This window comes from Papio anubis, chromosome 7, assembly GCF_008728515.1.
Source record: "Papio anubis isolate 15944 chromosome 7, Panubis1.0, whole genome shotgun sequence".
Lineage (NCBI taxonomy): Eukaryota > Metazoa > Chordata > Mammalia > Primates > Cercopithecidae > Papio > Papio anubis.
The window spans coordinates 7,375,001-7,395,331 of NC_044982.1; the positions used below are offsets into that span (position 1 = coordinate 7,375,001).

At 49.5% G+C, this 20,331-nt stretch overlaps 1 protein-coding gene across 5 annotated transcripts in view; it reads left to right on the plus strand.

The window, feature by feature from the left end:
• Positions 1-18,271, plus strand: part of BCL11B (BAF chromatin remodeling complex subunit BCL11B) — a 104,251-nt gene extending 85,980 nt beyond the window's left edge. For 4 of the 5 annotated variants that reach the window (XM_021940285.2, XM_017960318.3, XM_017960319.3 and 1 more), the window contains one exon: positions 11,356-18,271. In XM_021940285.2, the coding sequence (XP_021795977.1) occupies positions 11,356-13,400 (2,045 nt within the window). In that variant the 3' untranslated portion in view covers positions 13,401-18,271. 5 annotated transcript variants of the gene reach the window in all.
• The last annotated feature ends 2,060 nt before the right edge of the window (positions 18,272-20,331 follow it).

The following is a 20,331-nucleotide window of genomic DNA, read 5'->3' on the forward strand; positions in this document are numbered from 1 at the left end:
CAGAAAACTCTCATGTTGGGCGGCGTGGGGGAACGTCACCATCAAAGTGAGCTCAGCTATCGGCCCACCAAAACCCACCGGAACAGCGTAGGCCCTTTTCAGGGAAGTTCACAGAAAGCAGATTTCAAGGGACTCTGACAACGCCTTCTTTATTATTTCCAGTGATTTCAGTGCCTTATCCGAAGGGGGGACCTCTAAAGACAGCCTCTAGGAATGTGCTGTAGTTTTTCACGAATGCTCCAGATGACTTGCCACATGGAAAATTGCTCTGTGCGTCCTGCCCCAGCTCTTCCATCTTACTGACAAACACCACTGTTTTCACCCTGTGCCGTGATACCCCTGCGGCTGGCAGTGTTGCTTTATTCTGGGGTTGGGTGGCTGTTTCCTGAGCCTGAAACTGCATACCTGGGCTGACCAAAGAATTGAGCCGTTGAAATAGAGACTGTCTTGGGAAATCTCGGGTGCATGGTACCTGCAGCCATAGTTCAGTTTTAATACTTCCCTGTTCCACCGATAGCCTGGACTGTCTTGTCCCTGAAGGTGGATTCACAGGCCTAGGGTATTCAGATGTGAGGCTTGCTGGAATCATTGAACTCCTGCTGTAGAGGGTAACATAGAAACCACTTTCCTTGCTAGTGATCTTCATAGACTGGATTTTAAGTTTCATTCCTTTATACCTCATGGTTTCGCAGCTTGGGAAGGGTGGCCCTCTGAAGGGTTCACCTGCATCCTTTTGTTTATAGCGATTCTCCCTTATACTGAACAGTTCTTGACTTGAGTAGGCCTTGAGTGTGGGCTTGAAATTTTTCATGGACAAAATAGGAAAGTTTTCACTATGATGGGATTTACAGCAATGGAATTTGCTCTATATTCAGCTAAGTTTCTTGCGTGTTTTCAGAACCTCCCCCTTTTCAATTTCACCTTCAGTTCTTCCTTTCTTTGAGTCTGGAGTCCCACCTCCGCCTTTAGGCATGCAGTACCTCTGGCAGGCCTGCCCCTTCCCTCCCTTCTCTGCATGATGCACTTATTTTTTTATTTTTTATTTTATTTTTATTTTTTTGAGACGGAGTTTTGTTCTGTCACCTAGGCTGAAGTGCAGTGGCACGACCTCAGCTCACTGCAACCTCCGCCTCCCAGGTTCAAGCAATTCTCCTGCCTCAGCCTCCAGAGTAGCTGGGACTACAGGCACCTGCCACTATGCCTGGCTACTTTTTGTATTTTTAGTAGAGATGGGATTTCACCGTGTTGGCCAGGCTGGTCTTGAACTCCTGACCTCAGGTGATCCACCTACCTCGGCCTCCCAAAGTGCTGGGATTACAGACGTGAGCCACCGTGCATGATGCACTCTTATTTTCCCTTCTGAACGAACACCAGGGTCTCCTCCTCGGAGAGTCTTTTGTGGTCCCCCCAGGATGTCAGCCTCTCCCTCCTCTGGGTTCCGCACTGCTTGGCACACCCTTCACAAGTGACTGAATGGCCTGAACCTTGCCTAGATATTCCTGGAGTCACTGGCCTCTTGCTCTAGACTTTGGGCTCCATGAGGACAGACCTTCATTTCTTTGTGTCCCTCCTCTTGGCATAGGGCCTGGCACAGAGTGGACATATCGTGCATCTGTGAAGGAAGGGAGGAGGGAACAAGGGAATCAGTTTTGTTGAGAAGTTGATGGTGAAGCCGTGCTCTCATTTCTTGCTGTAACGATACCATTTCTGAGTTGCCAGATGTGGTGAGGTCTTGGGTCATCCCGATATTCCTCCAGGGCTTCCCTGGGAAAGCACCTCGGGAACAGGGTGTCTTCTGTACACCCAACACTTACCCTGGGTCAGGAGGGCAAGTGTGCGGGAGTGAGGACAGCCCTGTAGAATGAGCCAGGCCTGCACTGGATGGAGACCCCTTTTGTGGAATGCTCTTGGGTATATATTTGCCTCTTCGGTTGCATTTCCCGTTTCCCCCAACCTGCCTCATTCTACAGCAAACAGAGCTGCTTTCTCCATTGCGTGGCCCAGTGCCCTGCACCTTGAGTGTGCTCACACAGCTCCCTACCTTGTGGACCTTTCCCTCCTTGACCTGGGCACATCCGGTTCTCTGTGTCCGGCTTGAACATCACTTGTCATATAGATTTTTAAATTTTTTTTGACAGAGTCTCACTCTGTCACCCAGGCTGGAGTGCAGTGGTGTGATCTCATCTCACTGCAACCTCCGCCTCCCGGGTTCAAGCAATTCTCCTGCCTCAGCCTCCTAAGTAGCTGGGATTATAGGCATGCGCCACCATGCCCAACTAATTTTTGTATTATTAGTAGAGATGGGGTTTTACCATGTTGGTCAGGCTGGTCTCCGACTCCTGACCTCAGGTGATCTGCCCGCCTTGGCCTCCCAAAGTGCTGTGATTACAGGCATGAGCCACTGTGCCCGTCCTCATCATGTAGTTTTGCTGCCTGCCTCCTCCCCAGGTGCTCAGAAGTCACTCGAGGTTTCTGCTCTGTCTGACAATTCTCTGTGTCTACAGTTTAACCCGCTCCCATTCCCTGACCCCCACCTATGACCTCCTTGAGGGAGGAAAGCAAGACTCGCTGGCGTTTTTGTGCAAATCTGGCTGTCAAGGGGAATGCTGGGCCTCTTTGTTTGAGGGGTGCAGGCCCAGCTTCCTAGGATTTTTCTCAAATCCTGAATTAAGTCCAGGCAGATGAAGCCGCACAGCTCACCTCTGCTGCAGGAGTCCCATGAGGGTAAGTGGACGGTCACCCAACACTATGGGGTGAGCGAGGTTTTCTCGCTGTGTGCGGCCTCTTTCTTCTGGTCCATTTCCTGCCCTCGAAGGCCTGCAGCTTGGCCTCCCGGGCTGGCTTACTGGCAATCCTGGGTGCACATGGAATGATTGGCCAGGGCTGGTCACAGCAGGGTTTGCCGTCCCCATGTGAGGGGCAGCAAGTTGTGAGTCTGGACCCAGCACAGGCTCTGCGGTCAGACAGACCCATGTGTGCATCTTGGCTCTGCCACTTACCAGCCCTGTGACCTGGGGCCCCTCACTCAACTGTGATGAGACTTAGTTTCTTTTTTCTAGAGAACCCGAGTTAAAACCCACTTTCCAAAGTGGTTGTGAGCATCCACCTGAGAGCAAAAGGGCAACACTGGCACGTGCAGGCTGTAGCCATGTTGAACACACCAAGGTCAAGGACAAAAGATGACAGTCTAGTAGGGTGATCAGTATGAAGCAGATCTAAATACAATGCTGTGGAATGCTGAGGGGATTGGACTTAGGCTGGATCTGAAAAGTTATTTTAGGGGGAAAGAATAAACGGCAGGTATTCCAGGAAGCAGGGATGGCACCGGCAAGGGCATGGAGGTGTGAAAATGCGCTGCTCAAAGGGAGGCACCGAGAGGGCGAGCGGGCAGCGCATGGGTGTGCACAAGGCAGGCAGTGAGTCTGGTCGGATCCTGAAGGCTGGGGTGCTTGATACATCGTCCTGGGTATCAGGGAGGCCCCACCAGCTCTGTGATTTGGGAAGATCCATCCCTGGTTCTGGGGTGGGTGGCAGCAGAGGTAATGGCATACTGTCTTGGTTCTGTGTGTAGTCTCCTGGGATCCTGGCATGCTTTGGTGGTTGGGATGCAGCTGGCTTCAGGGTGGGGGCAGTGCTAGGTGTGTCCTCTGCCGGGGAAGAGACGTCCTTTGTTGAGACTGCTGAGTGGAGCCCTGCTCTCTGGAGGGGGCCTGGTGTGGAGGGTGGCATGCGGACTGTGGAGTTGCAGTGTCTTCACAGGTCTAGTCCTTGTCTTGGTGGGACTTCAGGAACACTGACCATGAGAAAACACAGAGAAAGTCCCAGTCTCTTGTCACCTCCCATGTACCCAGTGCCTACTGCATGTCGGTCCCCATTTGGGGTATTTTACCATGATGAGCCCTCATCCTACAGCGAATGACCCAGGAAGGCAGGTATTGTTTTCACTGTATGGATGAAGACCCTGAAGCCCTGTGATGTCCAGCAACTTGGCCGAAGTATCTGGGCTTTGAAGTGCGTCTGGAAGGAACATGGCTCACGCTGGCAGAAGGCTAAGAAGACTCCTGGTCTGTCGGATGTCTTGGCTGCTGGCAGTCCTAAAGCGCAACTTTGCATTAGTCACCATGTTGCAGGCTGGTGTCCAAACAGTCCACAAGACCAGCGCAGTCCCTGTCCTCAGTGAGCTTGGAGTCTAGAAGATGAATTTGAAATAAATAATCTAAGGCCAGTAATTTCTTCTTGAGCAACTTACCCAAGTTCTCTGGGCTTCCTTTATTTCTTCTGTCAATGGTCACTGTGTGTAGAGTTAGGTGGGGTCTAAATGAGGTGATGTGAGAAGGAGGTCTGGCATCACGTGGGTTTTGAACCCCCAAGTTGAGTCAAGCCCTTGAATTCTTCTCTCTCCCAGCACCCTGAACTTCTCCTAGCACCACTCATAATTTGCATTAAATAATGGAATGGGTTATTGGGGGTTCCCTGTCTCCCCCTGGAGTGTGGGCTGCACCCTTAGCTACCAGCATAGTACCTAGCAGATGAAGGGTGGCCAGATCCTGTTTGTTCAGTGAATTAATGAAAGTCAGATGTAGATGTAGTTCTCAGCAGGACACACAGTGCTATCAAGTTTATTCAGCCCAATCTATTTTGATCCCACATTTACTGGCTTTAACATGTACTGAGATCCAGGGATGGCAAAGAGGTGCAGGCAAGCTTTATTTGGCAATGACTGCCTGGAACCTGGGGTTAAAGAGGAGTCCAAGGCCTGGAGAGAGAGTGCGGGGATGAATTGGCAATGTCTACCACAGGTCTTGGTGTGGGGGCAGTGGCTTTCTTAGCTAGAGGCTGGTTCAGCACATTACCATCAGAGGAGACCATGTCTTGTGGGTCATAGTACCGCTGCTGCTACCATCAACACTTGCACCCCTCAGTGGGCCACTTGCTTTGAAAGGTTTTTCTCTTCTAAATGGCATCTATTATTTTTGCCATGAGATAATCAGCGTGATTTCATGGAGTTACTGCAATTCTAGCCAAAAGCAACACATTCTGGCATTTTTGTTAGTACATGGGCTGAAATGAAAGGTGAAATACTGAGGCCCAGGTAGCTAGCCCCATCCCTGCCCAGAGTGTGTCTGCTGCTCTTCTGACCAGCGTTTATCAGAACAGCGTAACAAGAGCACAGGCTTTACTGTGGACAGCTGTGCAGCCCCAGGCGGATCCCCTATCTCTTTCCATCCTCAGTTTCTCCATCTGTAAAATGGTGATGATAATGGTGGGTACTGCAGGGGTTGTTGGAGCAGCATGAGAGGTCCTTGGTGTGCTTAGCTCAGGGCCTGGCAGGTGGTAAGGATTTCATAAAGCCTTCTTGTTACCACTGTATTATTTCCCTAGTTCTGCCTTTGTCTTGGAGAGAGCTGAGGTTTCACAGAATGCATTTGGAACAGGCAAGGATGGTTATCAGTTCTGCAGATGGCTATGCCCAGGAATGATATAGACATGAAACATATAGACCCCTGAGGTGCCCAGCTGACATCTCCTTTCTGACGTCATGAAAGAGGATAGTTTTTAAATGAATAAGGAGTCTACACAACTGAGGGATAACACTGATAATTACGATCATTTTGTAACTGTGGAGACGGCATCTTTAGCAGACGGATTCTGGAGGCAGACTTAGTGGTTGGCCAGTGAAACCAGCCATCTCCTTGGGTACTGGGTACCCTGAAGTCCACAGCGGGGAAGGGAGCTGCCACAGGGGGCCCTGGGATCCGGCTTCCCATCCCTGGATTCGGCCACTTCGGTGTCTGCCTCACCAGGTCCGCAGTGGCGTGTCACACCCAGCAGGCTCGCTTGCTCGCTCTGTGAAACGTCTCCCCTTATCCTCTCCAGGGTCAAGGCCTGTGGTGGACCTGACCGGGTTCCATCCAAGCATCATCAGTGCCTTCCACTGGGAGGACACTCACAGTGTGGTGGGAGAACCTCCTTCCTGGCCATTTTCATTGTGAAACAGGCCCTGACGATAAATCCCTCAGGTGGTGCTATGTGCTGAGGTGGGCCTGGAGCCTGCTCAGGGGTCCAGAAGCCTGAGAGGGGCGTGGTCTGCGCCTTTCTGGCTGTGCCACTTTGCTTCTCTGAGCATCAGTATGTTCACGTGCCAGCTGGGTACAGTTTTTGCCTGGCCCCCCTCGAGGCCACAGTTAGCAAAGATGGTTTGAGTGAATGCATGGGAAATGCCATGCCTAGGGTAAAATGTTTTGCAACCTGTAGAGGGGCCTGTGAAGCCAGGACCCAGTTCTTACTTTAGCCCCCCAGCCTCGGGATATCACCCCGGGCCCTGCTTGAGTTGAGGGGGTGTCTCCTTGCTGCTCCTTCTCGAACAGCAGTGGGCCACTAAATCTCACCCAGGCAGGAATGCCCTTCCCTTTGGTATCACTTGGCCTTAGGAGGACCACTATCAATTACGGCCTTTTCATTGGATAATAATTTCAATTAAAGGTGTGTTTTTTATTGAACATCTCTGATACCTTTACTGGTATTATTAGAGTAGCTAGCTTAATAAGGAGGAACAATTATTTAAATGCTCATAAAAAAGCCTAATGGCAGAGGGAGAGTCACATTTCATTGCAGGAGTCCAGTTGCATGTCGGTTCCCAAGCATCATAATAAAAAACGATGTTTCCTCAATGTTTGCAAGTTTCTGCTTCCCTAGAACCTCTAACGCATGAGGCAGGCTGCATTAAATGTCCTCCAGGGTTTCATTATTGCTGGAATTATACTGAAAGTCATCCCTGAAACATCCATGGCCAGGTACAAGGGTGGATAATAAAAAAGCAAAACGTGCAAAACCCGTCGTAACGCCTGCATAGCTGTGTGCGATTTATAGGCTGTGCCCACATACAGGAGCTCATTCGGTCTCCCCAGCCCTCTCCGGAGCCAGGTATATTATTCCCGTTCTACTGATGAGGAAATCAAGCCTCAGAGAGGTTAAATGACTTGACTGAATTCCCCCTTCTGGGAACACCAAGGCAGAGGGCTATGGACGCACTGCTGCTGTCCAGGGTTCTCAGGACCCAGGGTATTGCATGTGAGAAAGATGCCCAGGAGCTCTGTCTAGAGCCAGTGGAGCAAAGAAGATCCAGTGTGAGTTTCTGTCAATGGATACAAAAAAACGTCTGAGAAAGGAAGGAGGACCGAAAGAAGCAAGGGAAGACGAGGCCCTGGGTCTGAGTCGCCAAGCGTGACTTAGTGAGCCAAGTGCAGCTGACGTTTCTAGGTCTGTAGGCCAGGCTTGATGTTGCTGGGTAAATCGCTTCTAAATAATCTAGGCCTTGACCTATCAGTGGGAATCTCAGCAGCCTGTCTGGGCTGAGCATAAAGTTGTCACCCCTCTCCACAGTGCAACCTCCAGCTCACCTGTGGGCAGGTGACCCTGAGTTCCTGGAGGGGGGGTGACAGCCAAGAAACATCTGGTCCCAGGAAGGGGAGTGGGCCAGCCTCCAGTCAGAAGCAGCCTGCTCACTAGGGGTCTTTTTCTGCACTTAAAAATGAGCCGTCCAAGACTGCGTGCCATGTGTTCAAAATATTTAGCAAGTTTTCAAATAGAAAAATGTTCTGAGTGACTCTTCAAAGACTTTCTGACATCGTTCTGTTCCTAAAAGTGAGCAAGCCTCATGCTCAGGGCTGCTTCTGGGCAAGAGATAACCATGGAGTAATAATAAGGAAATGAACATTTTATTAAAAAAAGAAGGGAGGGGGGACTGGAAAGAAAGTTGTCTAGGGTGGGCCTCTGAGGGCTGGGCGATTTTAGGATATCGGAAGGCATCAGATCCTGCACTGGAGGCCGTTGCCTGCAGTGAAATCTTGCCATTGTGTAGAGGGAAGTATTGGAACCAAAGAGGTTCACGGACACTGGTCCAGTAAGAGCTTCCCGGGCAGGACAGGTGGCCCTGAAATCCAGCCTGAAGAATAAACATCGCTCTTCTCACCTGATGGTGAATTATGGACAGGTAACTCCCTCCCTATGTTGCTCCAAGTTAGTTTTAGAAGCTTTTTTTTTTTTTTTTTTTTTTTTTTTAAGATGGATTTTCGCTCTGTCGCCCAGGCTGGAGTGCAGTGGTGCGATCTCAGCTCACTGCCACTTCCGCCTCCCGGGTTCAAGCGATTCTCCTGCCTCAGCCTCCAAATAGCTGGGATTATAGGCATCTGCCACTACACTCGGCTAATTTTTATATTTTTAGCAGAGACGGGATTTCCCAATGTTGGCCAGGCTGGTCTTGAACTCCTGACCTCAAGTCATCTGCCTGCCTCGGCCTCCCAAAGTGCTGGGATTACAGGTGTGAGCCACCATGCCCAGCCAGAAGCATTTAAAGCAAACAAACAAGAAGTGGGAACACTTGAGCTCTTTAGCACGTGTAGCTACCTGACTTCCAGTAACTACCATTTTGCATTGAAAAAACCTGTGACTTGGCCATTTCGGCTGTAGAGCCGCCTTCATTGCTGGCCTGCCTAGGAGCTCTGCATTTTCCTCTGATAGCCACGTTCTTTCCTCACCAGCCACAGAACTTTCTAGAAAATCTGTGGCCACCCTGATCAAGAAACAGGAAGTGCTTTGGAGCACTTCCCAGGGAAAGAGATGATGAAAAAAAGATTGGGGGAAGGGAGGTGGCCTGACTTGAAAACATGAGGAACTGGAGCGATGGAAAGCCGTGAATTGATTAATTGGAGTGGCTGAAGGGCGGTGCAGGGTACAGGAACCATCTTTAATTTGAAGATCTATAACCCTGGTGGAAGGGGCACTTCATTTGCGTTATTAACTCCTATGTCAGAAAGGGACGTGTATCTAGCTTCTTTTTTTATTACTTATTTATTCTGCCTCGTTCCCAAAAAGGGTGTGAAGAGTCGTCTAAGTATGGCTTCTGGCCAGCTCTCCTGTGAGGCTGTCTGAGCTAAGGCCTGCTGTTCCCCAAGTACATTCACTAATAAGCGGAGGACAGAAATGCTGTCCCCAGAGAAGCTGGGCACTTCCTCTGTTTGCTGAGGGTGCACAGAAGGGGAGGGCTGGGCTGTTGGGGTGGCCTGATGGGGAGAGTCGCGGTCACCCAGGGCCTTGGGAAGGCGTCCCTGCCCTGTCCGAGGTGGGGAGGCTTCCCCTCAGGGGCTCCTTCATGGGAGAACTGAGTTACCTGGAGGACTGAGACAGGAAAATGACCCAGACACCCTGGAGAAAGAAGACAGCCTCAGAGGTGCTCCTTGAGCTGTTTTTAAAAGAGGGATGAGGCCGAACTTCAGAATTCCTTTTTCATTTCTGTCCTCCTTACCACCGTCTTCTCCTCACCAAACACACAGAATAGGAGAGGAGAGGGAAAGAATCCCTATGTAATGCCAAACTCGTAAAAGCGTGGCTCAGTTTCTAGTGTTGGTGTCCTGGGCCAACTGGTTCTGAGGTCGTGGGGGGAATCTCCACCCTGCCCCTCAGACAGCACGAAGCCTTCTGTGACGCTGCAGGCATGGGATGTCTTGGGGAGGTCCCGGCCCCTCAGAAACTGGCAAGCCCAGGTTCAGACAGAGGCACAGGCCACACTCAAGACTGAAGCCCTTGGATGGAATTCAGGGTATTTGGTCCCCGAGTCACTTGATTTTTAAAAGATGGTTTCCAAACGAAGGTTTATGTGCCTATAAACACTGCTAAGAGTGCAGCCTTCCAGAAACATAATTAGTGGGTGGAAAATAAAAATGCTGTCTGCCTAGTTCAGAAGGCCTGTAATCGATTGGTGGAGAGGGTGAGACGGAACTGTTTTCTCCACTTCCCACGGCACCTTACTGATATTGGGTATGGTCATTCATTTGCACGTCTGACTTCACCAGAGCTTGTGGCTCCTGGACTTTAGCATCTGCGTTAAAATCTTCCAGGTAGAAGAAAGTTTGAGAAAACAAAACGGGTCTTTCAAGATCTCTCATGCCGTGTCTTCTGCCGGATCTGAGCTGCGATTCTTGTTCCTCTTGCTTCCCCAGCTAGTGAGTGTGATGATGGAAGAGGGGTCCTGTCTGCACCATCTCTTTTATGCAGAGTATTAGGAGAGGTACATGCTGGAAAAGCGGCGAGCTTCACCCACAGGTGCAGGAGGGCATCCACAGGCGGGTTCCGGAGGAAATGTTCAGCCTCCATTTTGTGACAGTCTCAGTGATGGACAAAGACCATGACGTTTTGGCTCCGTACCAAGAGTGGCCGCTACAATTTGCTGCCCATGTGTGTCACCAGAGCCAGTTGCTAACACGTCAGCATTTGCCACTGTTCATCCTGACTGCCCTGTCAGATGTGAGGATGTTCATTCCTTGCTTAGTATTCTGGCAGAGGACTTTGAAAGACTCATTGAGGCCAGTGTGCCCCCGCCTTCCCTGGGGGTCTGGAGGTGGAATTCCAAGCGGTGTTTGGGCGTGTCTGTGAGGACACGGGGTGGGGGCAGCTGTCACAGTAGTAGCGGGTCTTCACGGCATGTTAAATTTCTTCTGTTCCTACGAATCCATGTTCAGGTGTACAGTGCTTTCTGCACAGACGGTGGTGTAGGAAACACGAGAATTTCCTAGAGCTAAAAATCCCAAACGTTGCAGAGGTATTGCAGTTATTTCTCTTAAAAAAAAAGAAAAAGTTTGCAGGATGGTACAGTTCGATTTGTGCTTCTGTACAACTCCCTGGAATCAAATATCAGAATTGGTTGTTCTCAAAGGGGGTGGTGATCTTGCCCCCCTTCCTGGGAAGATTTGGCAAGGCTGGAGACATTTTTTGTCCTCGCAACTGGGGGAGGTGGATGCTCCTGTCATCTATCTAGTGGGTGCAGGCAGAGGATGCTGCTCAACATCCTGCAATGTGCAGGACAGCCCCCACCACCCAAAGAATTAGGATGTAAATGTTACTAGTGCCTTGACTGAGAAACCCTTGCCTAGATGGTTTCGGGTGTGGAGCATCCTGGAGGGTTGGGATTTGCCAGGGCTGTTACACAGTCCAACCTTGACAGAATTCCTACTACTGGATCGTATTCTCACAAACACGATCTCCCGTGGTCTCGGAGGTAATGGGGCTCATAATCCCTTTCCTTTGAGGGAGCAAGGCGGGCCTTTACACAATTGAAGTAAGTCGCTGGTGCCTAGGTGGCGAGGGCCGCTTGCCCACAGACCCTGCCTCTTCGGCCCCCCAGCCAGGTGGAGACAAGGCCGGGCCTGCTTGAAAGCCACCCTGCAGTCCCTGTCAGGCAGGGCACTGGGATCCCGGATCGGCCTGGGCCGCATCCCCCAGGCCAGTGGCCCTGCGGTGCCCGCGCCCAGCTGCTGCTTCTCACGCTGTCTCTGCCTTTCTGTCCGTGTGTTTCCCCAGGTAAAGATGAGCCTTCCAGCTACATTTGCACAACATGCAAGCAGCCCTTCAACAGCGCGTGGTTCCTGCTGCAGCACGCGCAGAACACGCACGGCTTCCGCATCTACCTGGAGCCCGGGCCGGCCAGCAGCTCGCTCACGCCACGGCTCACCATCCCGCCGCCGCTCGGGCCGGAGGCCGTGGCGCAGTCCCCGCTCATGAATTTCCTGGGCGACAGCAACCCCTTCAACCTGCTGCGCATGACGGGCCCCATCCTGCGGGACCACCCGGGCTTCGGCGAGGGCCGCCTGCCGGGCACGCCGCCTCTCTTCAGCCCCCCGCCGCGCCACCACCTGGACCCGCACCGCCTCAGTGCCGAGGAGATGGGGCTCGTTGCCCAGCACCCCAGTGCCTTCGACCGAGTCATGCGCCTGAACCCCATGGCCATCGACTCGCCCGCCATGGACTTCTCGCGGCGGCTCCGTGAGCTGGCGGGCAACAGCTCCACGCCGCCGCCCGTGTCCCCGGGCCGCGGAAACCCTATGCACCGGCTCCTGAACCCCTTCCAGCCCAGCCCCAAGTCCCCGTTCCTGAGCACGCCGCCGCTGCCGCCCATGCCCCCTGGCGGCACGCCGCCCCCGCAGCCGCCGGCCAAGAGCAAGTCGTGCGAGTTCTGCGGCAAGACCTTCAAGTTCCAGAGCAATCTCATCGTGCACAGGCGCAGTCACACGGGCGAGAAGCCCTACAAGTGCCAGCTGTGCGACCACGCATGCTCGCAGGCCAGCAAGCTCAAGCGCCACATGAAGACGCACATGCACAAGGCCGGCTCGCTGGCTGGCCGCTCCGACGACGGGCTCTCGGCCGCCAGCTCCCCCGAGCCCGGCACAAGCGAGCTGGCGGGCGAGGGCCTCAAGGCGGCCGATGGCGACTTCCGCCACCATGAGAGCGACCCGTCGCTGGGCCACGAGCCGGAGGAGGAGGACGAGGAGGAGGAGGAGGAGGAGGAGGAGTTGCTGCTGGAGAACGAGAGCCGGCCCGAGTCGAGCTTCAGCATGGACTCGGAGCTGAGCCGCAACCGCGAGAACGGCGGTGGTGGGGTGGCCGGGGTCCCGGGCACGGGGGGCGGCGCGGCCAAGGCACTGGCTGACGAGAAGGCCCTGGTGCTGGGCAAGGTCATGGAGAACGTGGGCCTGGGCGCACTGCCGCAGTATGGCGAGCTCTTGGCCGACAAGCAGAAGCGCGGCGCCTTCCTGAAGCGCGCGGCTGGCGGCGGGGACGCGGGCGACGACGACGACGCGGGCGGCTGCGGGGACACGGGAGCGGGCGGCGCGGTCAACGGGCGCGGGGGCGGCTTCGCGCCGGGCACCGAGCCTTTCCCTGGGCTTTTCCCGCGCAAGCCCGCACCGCTGCCCAGCCCGGGGCTCAACAGCGCCGCCAAGCGCATCAAGGTGGAGAAGGACCTGGAGCTGCCGCCCGCCGCGCTCATCCCGTCCGAGAACGTGTACTCGCAGTGGCTGGTGGGCTACGCGGCGTCGCGGCACTTCATGAAGGACCCCTTCCTGGGCTTCACGGACGCACGACAGTCGCCCTTCGCCACGTCGTCTGAGCACTCGTCCGAGAACGGCAGCCTGCGCTTCTCCACGCCGCCCGGGGACCTGCTGGACGGCGGCCTCTCGGGCCGCAGTGGCACGGCCAGCGGAGGCAGCACCCCGCACCTGGGCGGCCCCGGCCCCGGGCGGCCCAGCTCCAAGGAGGGCCGCCGCAGCGACACGTGCGAGTACTGCGGCAAGGTGTTCAAGAACTGCAGCAACCTGACAGTGCACAGGCGGAGCCACACCGGCGAGCGGCCTTACAAGTGCGAGCTGTGCAACTACGCATGCGCGCAGAGCAGCAAGCTCACGCGCCACATGAAGACGCACGGGCAGATCGGCAAGGAGGTGTACCGCTGCGACATCTGCCAGATGCCCTTCAGCGTCTACAGCACCCTGGAGAAACACATGAAAAAGTGGCACGGCGAGCACTTGCTGACTAACGACGTCAAAATCGAGCAGGCCGAGAGGAGCTAAGCGCGCGGGCCCTGGCGCCCCGCACCTGTACAGTGGAACCGTTGCCAACCGAGAGAATGCTGACCTGACTTGCCTCCGTGTCACCGCCACCCCGCACCCCGCGTGTCCCCGGGGCCCAGGGGAGGCGGCACTCCAACCTAACCTGTGTCTGCGAAGTCCTATGGAAACCCGAGGGTTGATTAAGGCAGTACAAATTGTGGAGCCTTTTAACTGTGCAATAATTTCTGTATTTATTGGGTTTTGTAATTTTTTTGGCATGTGCAGGTACTTTTTATTATTATTTTTTCTGTTTGAATTCCTTTAAGAGATTTTGTTGGGTATCCATCCCTTCTTTATTTTTTTTTTTAAAACCCGGTAGTAGCCTGAGCAATGACTCGCAAGCAATGTTAGAGGGGAAGCATATCTTTTAAATTATAATTTGGGGGGAGGGGTGGTGCTGCTTTTTTGAAATTTAAGCTAAGCATGTGTAATTTCTTGTGAAGAAGCCAACACTCAAATGACTTTTAAAGTTGTTTACTTTTTCATTCCTTCCTCTTTTTTTGTCCTGAAATAAAAAGTGGCATGCAGTTTTTAAAAATTTTTTTTATTTTTATTTTTGTTTTTGGGGTGGGGGATGTGGATGTACAGCGGATAACAATCTTTAAAGTCGTAGCACTTTGTTTCAGAATTGGAATGGAGATGTAGCACTCATGTCGTCCCAAGTAAAGCGGCCTTTTCTGTTGATTTCAGCTTTCATATTACATAAGGGAAGCCTTGAGTGGTGGTGCTAGAAGAGGCACCCCACAGACTCAGCACCGCCAGAGAGGATTTTGGAGGGCTCCTCTGGGAAATGGCCCGACAGCATTCTGAGGTTGTGCATGACCAGCAGATACTATCCTTTTCTTGGAATATTGGCGTGCCCTGGGGTGCCATGGCTGCTATTCGCTGTAGATTAGGCTACATAAAATGGGCTGAGGGGTACCTTTTTGGGGAGATGGGGTGGCCTTCAGTGACACAAAAAGGAAGAAACTAGCGGTGTTCTTTTAGGCGTTTTCTGGCTTGACGGCTTCTCTCTTTATCACCCCCACCACGTAAATCTCAAATCCTATGTTGCTACAAGGGGTCATTGATCATTTCCCAAGCAGACGAATGCCCTAATGAATTGGAGTTAGTGTTCTCTCATTTAATGCACACTGATGATATTGTAGGGATGGGTGGGGTGGGATCTTGCAAATTTCTATTCTCTGTTACTGATAAAGCACGGGAGGAGTTCCATCAGAAGGTGCCCAGCGCTACTTCCCAGGGTTTTTTTGTTTTTGTTTTTGTTTTTCTATCTCATTAGGTTGGAAGGTACTAAACATTGAACTGTTGAGATTAGACATTTGAATTCTGTTGACCCGCACTTTAAAGCTTTTGTTTGCATTTAAATTAAATGGCTTCTAAACAAGAAATTGCAGCATATTCTTCTCTTTGGCCCAGAGGTGGGTTAAACTGTAAGGGACAGCTGAGATTGAGTGTCAGTGTTGCTAAGCGTGGCATTCACAATACTGGCACTATAAAGAACAAAATAAAATAATAATTTATAGGACAGTTTTTCTACTGCCATTCAATTTGATGTGAGTGCCTTGAAAACTGATCTTCCTATTTGAGTCTCTTGAGACAAATGCAAAACTTTTTTTTTGAAATGAAAAGACTTTTTAAAAAAGTAAAACAAGAAAAGTACATTCTTTAGAAACTAACAAAGCCACATTTACTTTAAGTAAAAAAAAAAAAAAATTCTGGTTGAAGATAGAGGATATGAAATGCCATAAGACCCAATCAAATGAAGAAATAAACCCAGCACAACCTTGGACATCCATTAGCTGAATTATCCTCAGCCCCTTTTGTTTTTGGGACAACGCTGCTTAGATATGGAGTGGAGGTGATTTACTGCTGAATTAAAACTCAAGTGACACAAGTTACAAGTTGATATCGTTGAATGAAAAGCAAAACAAAAACAATTCAGGAACAACGGCTAATTTTTTCTAAAGTTAAATTTAGTGCACTCTGTCTTAAAAATACGTTTACAGTATTGGGTACATACAAGGGTAAAAAAAATTGTGTGTATGTGTGTTGGAGCGATCATTTTTTTTCAAAGTTTGCTTAATAGGTTATACAAAAATGCCACAGTGGCCGCGTGTATATTGTTTTCTTTTGGTGACGGGGTTTTAGTATATATTATATATATTAAAATTTCTTGATTACTGTAAAAGTGGACCAGTATTTGTAATAATCGAGAATGCCTGGGCATTTTACAAAACAAGAAAAAAAAATACCCTTTTCTTTTCCTTGAAAATGTTGCAGTAAAATTTAAATGGTGGGTCTATAAATTTGTTCTTGTCACAGTAACTGTAAAGTCGGAGTTTTAGTAAATTTTTTTCTGCCTTGGGTGTTGAATTTTTATTTCAAAAAAAATGTATAGAAACTTGTATTTGGGGATTCAAAGGGGATTGCTACACCATGTAGAAAAAGTATGTAGAAAAAAAGTGCTTAATATTGTTATTGCTTTGCAGAAAAAAAAAATCACATTTCTGACCTGTACTTATTTTTCTCTTCCCGCCTCCCTCTGGAATGGATATATTGGTTGGTTCATATGATGTAGGCACTTGCTGTATTTTTACTGGAGCTCGTAATTTTTTAACTGTAAGCTTGTCCTTTTAAAGGGATTTAATGTACCTTTTTGTTAGTGAATTTGGAAATAAAAAGAAAAAAAAAACAAAAACAAACAGGCTGCCATAATATATTTTTTTAATTTGGCAGGATAAAATATTGCAAAAAAAAAAATTTGTATGTTAAGTCCTATTGTACAGGAGAAAAAGGGTTGTTTGACAACCTTTGAGAAAAAGAAACAAAAGGAAGTAGTTAAATGCTTTGGTTCACAAATCATTTAGTTGTATATATTTTTTGTCGGAATTGGCCTACACAGAGAACCGTTCGTGTTGGGCTTCTCTCTGAACGCCCGAACCTTGCATCAAGGCTCCTTGGTGTGGCCACAGCAGACCGGATGGGAAATTCTTTATTTGTGTTGAGTGGAAAAAAAAAAATCAGTTTTTGTAAAGATGTCAGTAACATTCCACATTGTCTTCCCTTTCTCTAAGAGGCCATCTGTAAGATGTCAGATGTAGAGGAGAGAGAGCGAGAGAACATCTTCCTTCTCTACCATCACTTCTGTGGCGGTCACCACCACCACCACCTCTCCCGCCCTTACCAGCAGAAAGCAATGCAAACCGAGCTGCTTTAGTCCTTGAGAAATTGTGAAACAAACACAAATATCATAAAAGGAGCTGGTGATTCAGCTGGGTCTGAGTGAAGTGACCTGCTGTTGAGACCGGTACAAATTGGATTTCAGGAAGGAGACTCCATCACAGCCAGGACCTTTCGTGCCGTGGAGAGTGTTGGCCTCTTGTCTTTCTTCCCTGCTTTGCTGCTTTGCTCTCTGAAACCTACATTCCGTCAGTTTCCGAATGCCAGGGCCTGGGATGAATTTGGTGCCTTTCCATATCTCGTTCTCTCTCCTTCCCCTGTGTTTCCTCTCCATCCTTCATCCTCCATTGGTCCTTTATTTTTTTTTTTCATTTTTTATTTAATTTCTTTCTTCGTTATCTGTTCCTCCCCTAATCCTCTATTTTAATTTTTTTTTGTAAAGCCAAGTAGCTTTAAGATAAAGTGGTGGTCTTTTGGATGAGGGAATAATGCATTTTTAAATAAAATACCAATATCAGGAAGCCATTTTTTTATTTCAGGAAATGTAAGAAACCATTATTTCAGGTTATGAAAGTGTAACCAAGCATCCTTTTGGGCAATTCCTTACCAAATGCAGAAGCTTTTCTGTTCAATGCACTCTTTCCTCCTTGCCACTTACCTTTGCAAAGTTAAAAAAAGGGGGAGGGAATGGGAGAGAAAGCTGAGATTTCAGTTTCCTACTGCAGTTTCCTACCTGCAGATCCAGGGGCTGCTGTTGCCTTTGGATGCCCCGCTGAGGTCCTAGAGTGCCTCCAGGGTGGCCCTCCTGTAGTCATAACAGCTAGCCAGTGCTCACCAGCTTACCAGATTGCCAGGACTAAGCCATCTCAAAGCACAAGCATTGTGTGTCTCTGTGACTGCAGAGAAGAGAGAACTTTGCTTCCGTTTTGTGTTTAAAAAACCAACATGGAAGCAGATGATCCCAAGAGAGGCCTCTAGCATGGGTGACCCAGCCGACCTCAGGCCGGTTTCCACACTGCCACAACTTTGTTCAAAGTTGCCCCCAATTGGAACCCGCCACTTGCCATTAGGGAGTCTTTCATGAGGAGAGGAGGAGACTGAATTACTCTAAGCAAAATGTGAAAAGTAAGGAAATCAGCCTTTCATCCCAGTCCTAAGTAACTGTCAGCCGAAGGTCTCGTGGAACACAGGCAAACCCGTGATTTTGGTGCTCCTTGTAACTCAGCCCTGCAAAGCAAAGTCCCATTGATTTAAGTTGTTTGCATTTGTACTGGCAAGGCAAAATATTTTTATTACCTTTTCTATTATTGTATGAGCTTTTGTTGTTTACTTGGAGGTTTTGTCTTTTACTACAAGTTTGGAACTATTTATTATTGCTTGGTATTTGTGCTCTGTTTAAGAAACAGGCACTTTTTTTTTTTTATTATGGATAAAATGTTGAGATGACAGGAGGTCATTTCAATATGGCTTAGTAAAATATTTATTGTTCCTTTATTCTCTGTACAAGATTTTGGGCCTCTTTTTTTCCTTAATGTCACAATGTTGAGTTCAGCATGTGTCTGCCATTTCATTTGTACGCTTGTTCAAAACCAAGTTTGTTCTGGTTTCAAGTTATAAAAATAAATTGGACATTTAACTTGATCTCCAAACCTTGTCCTTTTCTGTGTCTTTTAAAGGTGGGGGGTGGACAGCTTATTTCCAAGGGCGAACTGAAGGTCTTTCTCCATTTTCTTCCTGACCCAAATCTTTAAGCCCATTGAGAGGATGACAGGAAATCATGGCACGAGAGCCCTATAGTTCTCTTAGCCCCTGTGCAGCAGTGTGATCTAGAACAGTGGTTCTCGGCCCAGTTGCACATGGGAATCTTCTGGGAGCTTTTAAAAATCTCAGGGCCCAAGAGACATCCCAGACCAATTCTCTCAGAATCTCTGGAGGCAGGTCCCCGTATCAGCATTTTTGAAAATGATCCAGGTGATTCTCCTATCCGACTGAACTTGTGAACAAGTAATTGAAAAGAAAATACACTTGGTTAGGAATGATTAGACTCAAGTTGAGCCTAATTCGGCTCCCATTTTCTCAATACCCAGGGAGAGCTCTTGTGAGCCACGGGGGGATCAAAATCCAGGGAGAAGGAGACCCTGCCCCAAGGGTCTAAATGACTCTGTGCCCTTGGGCAGGTCCCCTTGGTTTTCCCATTTGTAAAATGAGGTTGATGAATTTTGTTAAAACTCATTCGTGAGGAATGAGGAAACTTTCATTGGGGATGATCAAAGTTAGCCCTTGCAGAATGAAGTAGCTTTAACTCCGCATTTCCCAGTGCTGGGCCTGGAGCAGCCAACAAGATGGGGTGGAAGGAGGCAGGGCTGTTGGGTTCCAGTCGCACTGAGGCATGAAGGAACCTTTGGTTCTCTCCATGTGAGCAAGAGAGAGGCAGGTCCACCCTTCAGCATGAGGGAACAAAGGGCCCACTGGGTTTTTGACCATTCTTTTTCTATGTTTTCTGTTCTTAAAGGGACAAAGAACAATCTGCTCACACCACTTCTGCAAACTATCACTGGGCACTGATGTGAACCAGGTACCAAGAATTCAGGCAGCCCAAGAATCTTCATAAAGAGACTTTACAAGAATGAAAATAATAAGCCATGCTTGCTAAGGTGATTTGTGGGCTCTCTGCTCACAGAGATGAGAAGAAAAAGAAGGGTAGCATGTTCCTCTATGTCTTGTCTTCAACCCACACAAGCCATTGTTCTCCCAAGGCCACTGGACAAGAAGTGGGGTTTGAACTCCAGCACCAGAAATGGAGCTGATGGTTATTTGAGACACTTGCCTTGCTTTCTAGGGCCTTAAGGAATAAGAATTCCCGGAGAGAAAATTTCCTTTTCCATAGGTCCTGGGCTCCAAGTCTTTTCCCCAGTAGGCTTTAAAACACAGATATTTGAGCCTTTTTTGTTTGGAGACAGGGTCTTGCTCTGTTGCCCAGGCTGGAGTACAATGGTACAATTACAGCTTACTGCAGCCTCAACCACCTGGGCTCAAGTAATCCTCCTGCTTCAACTTCCCAAAGTAGCTGTGATTACAGGTGTGTGCCAGTATGCCTGCTAATTTTTTTCTATTTTTTTGTTTTTTGTAGAGATGAGGTCTCCCTATGTTGCCCAGGCTAATCTCAAACTCAGCCTCCTGGCCTCAAGCAATCCTCCCACTCTGCCTGGCCAAACCTTAATGTGTCTGTCTTTCCCACCCAGAAAGCTAGGCAAATAGCAGAACTGAAATGCTGTTACTTTTTGGCTGGAATACAGCAGGATATGCTCATTTTGGGGAGACGCTCTCCATTTTAGAGGTGGGGAACAAACCCCTAGGTTGAGTACCAGGAATTGATTGGGAGGAGGGAGTTAACACTCATGAGTACCTGTCTTCACACTTCTGGTCAAACTTGGGGATTACCCATGGGGCAAAGGAAAAGCTCACTTCGGTTCTCACCATTGTCCTGTCGGTAACCAGCTCTGAGACCTTAGGTCAGTCCCTTCCCTTTTCTGGGCCTTGGTTTCCCCATCTGTAAAATGGAGAGTTAAGGTAGTTGGGAAGGAACTATTCTACCTTTGAACAGCTGGACCCTGATGAGAGTGCCACATGTGTACAGAGTCACAAGATATGATGGGAAAGGTAATGTCAGAAATGTTCGCTGTTCAGGTTACAAAAATCGGGGCGAGGA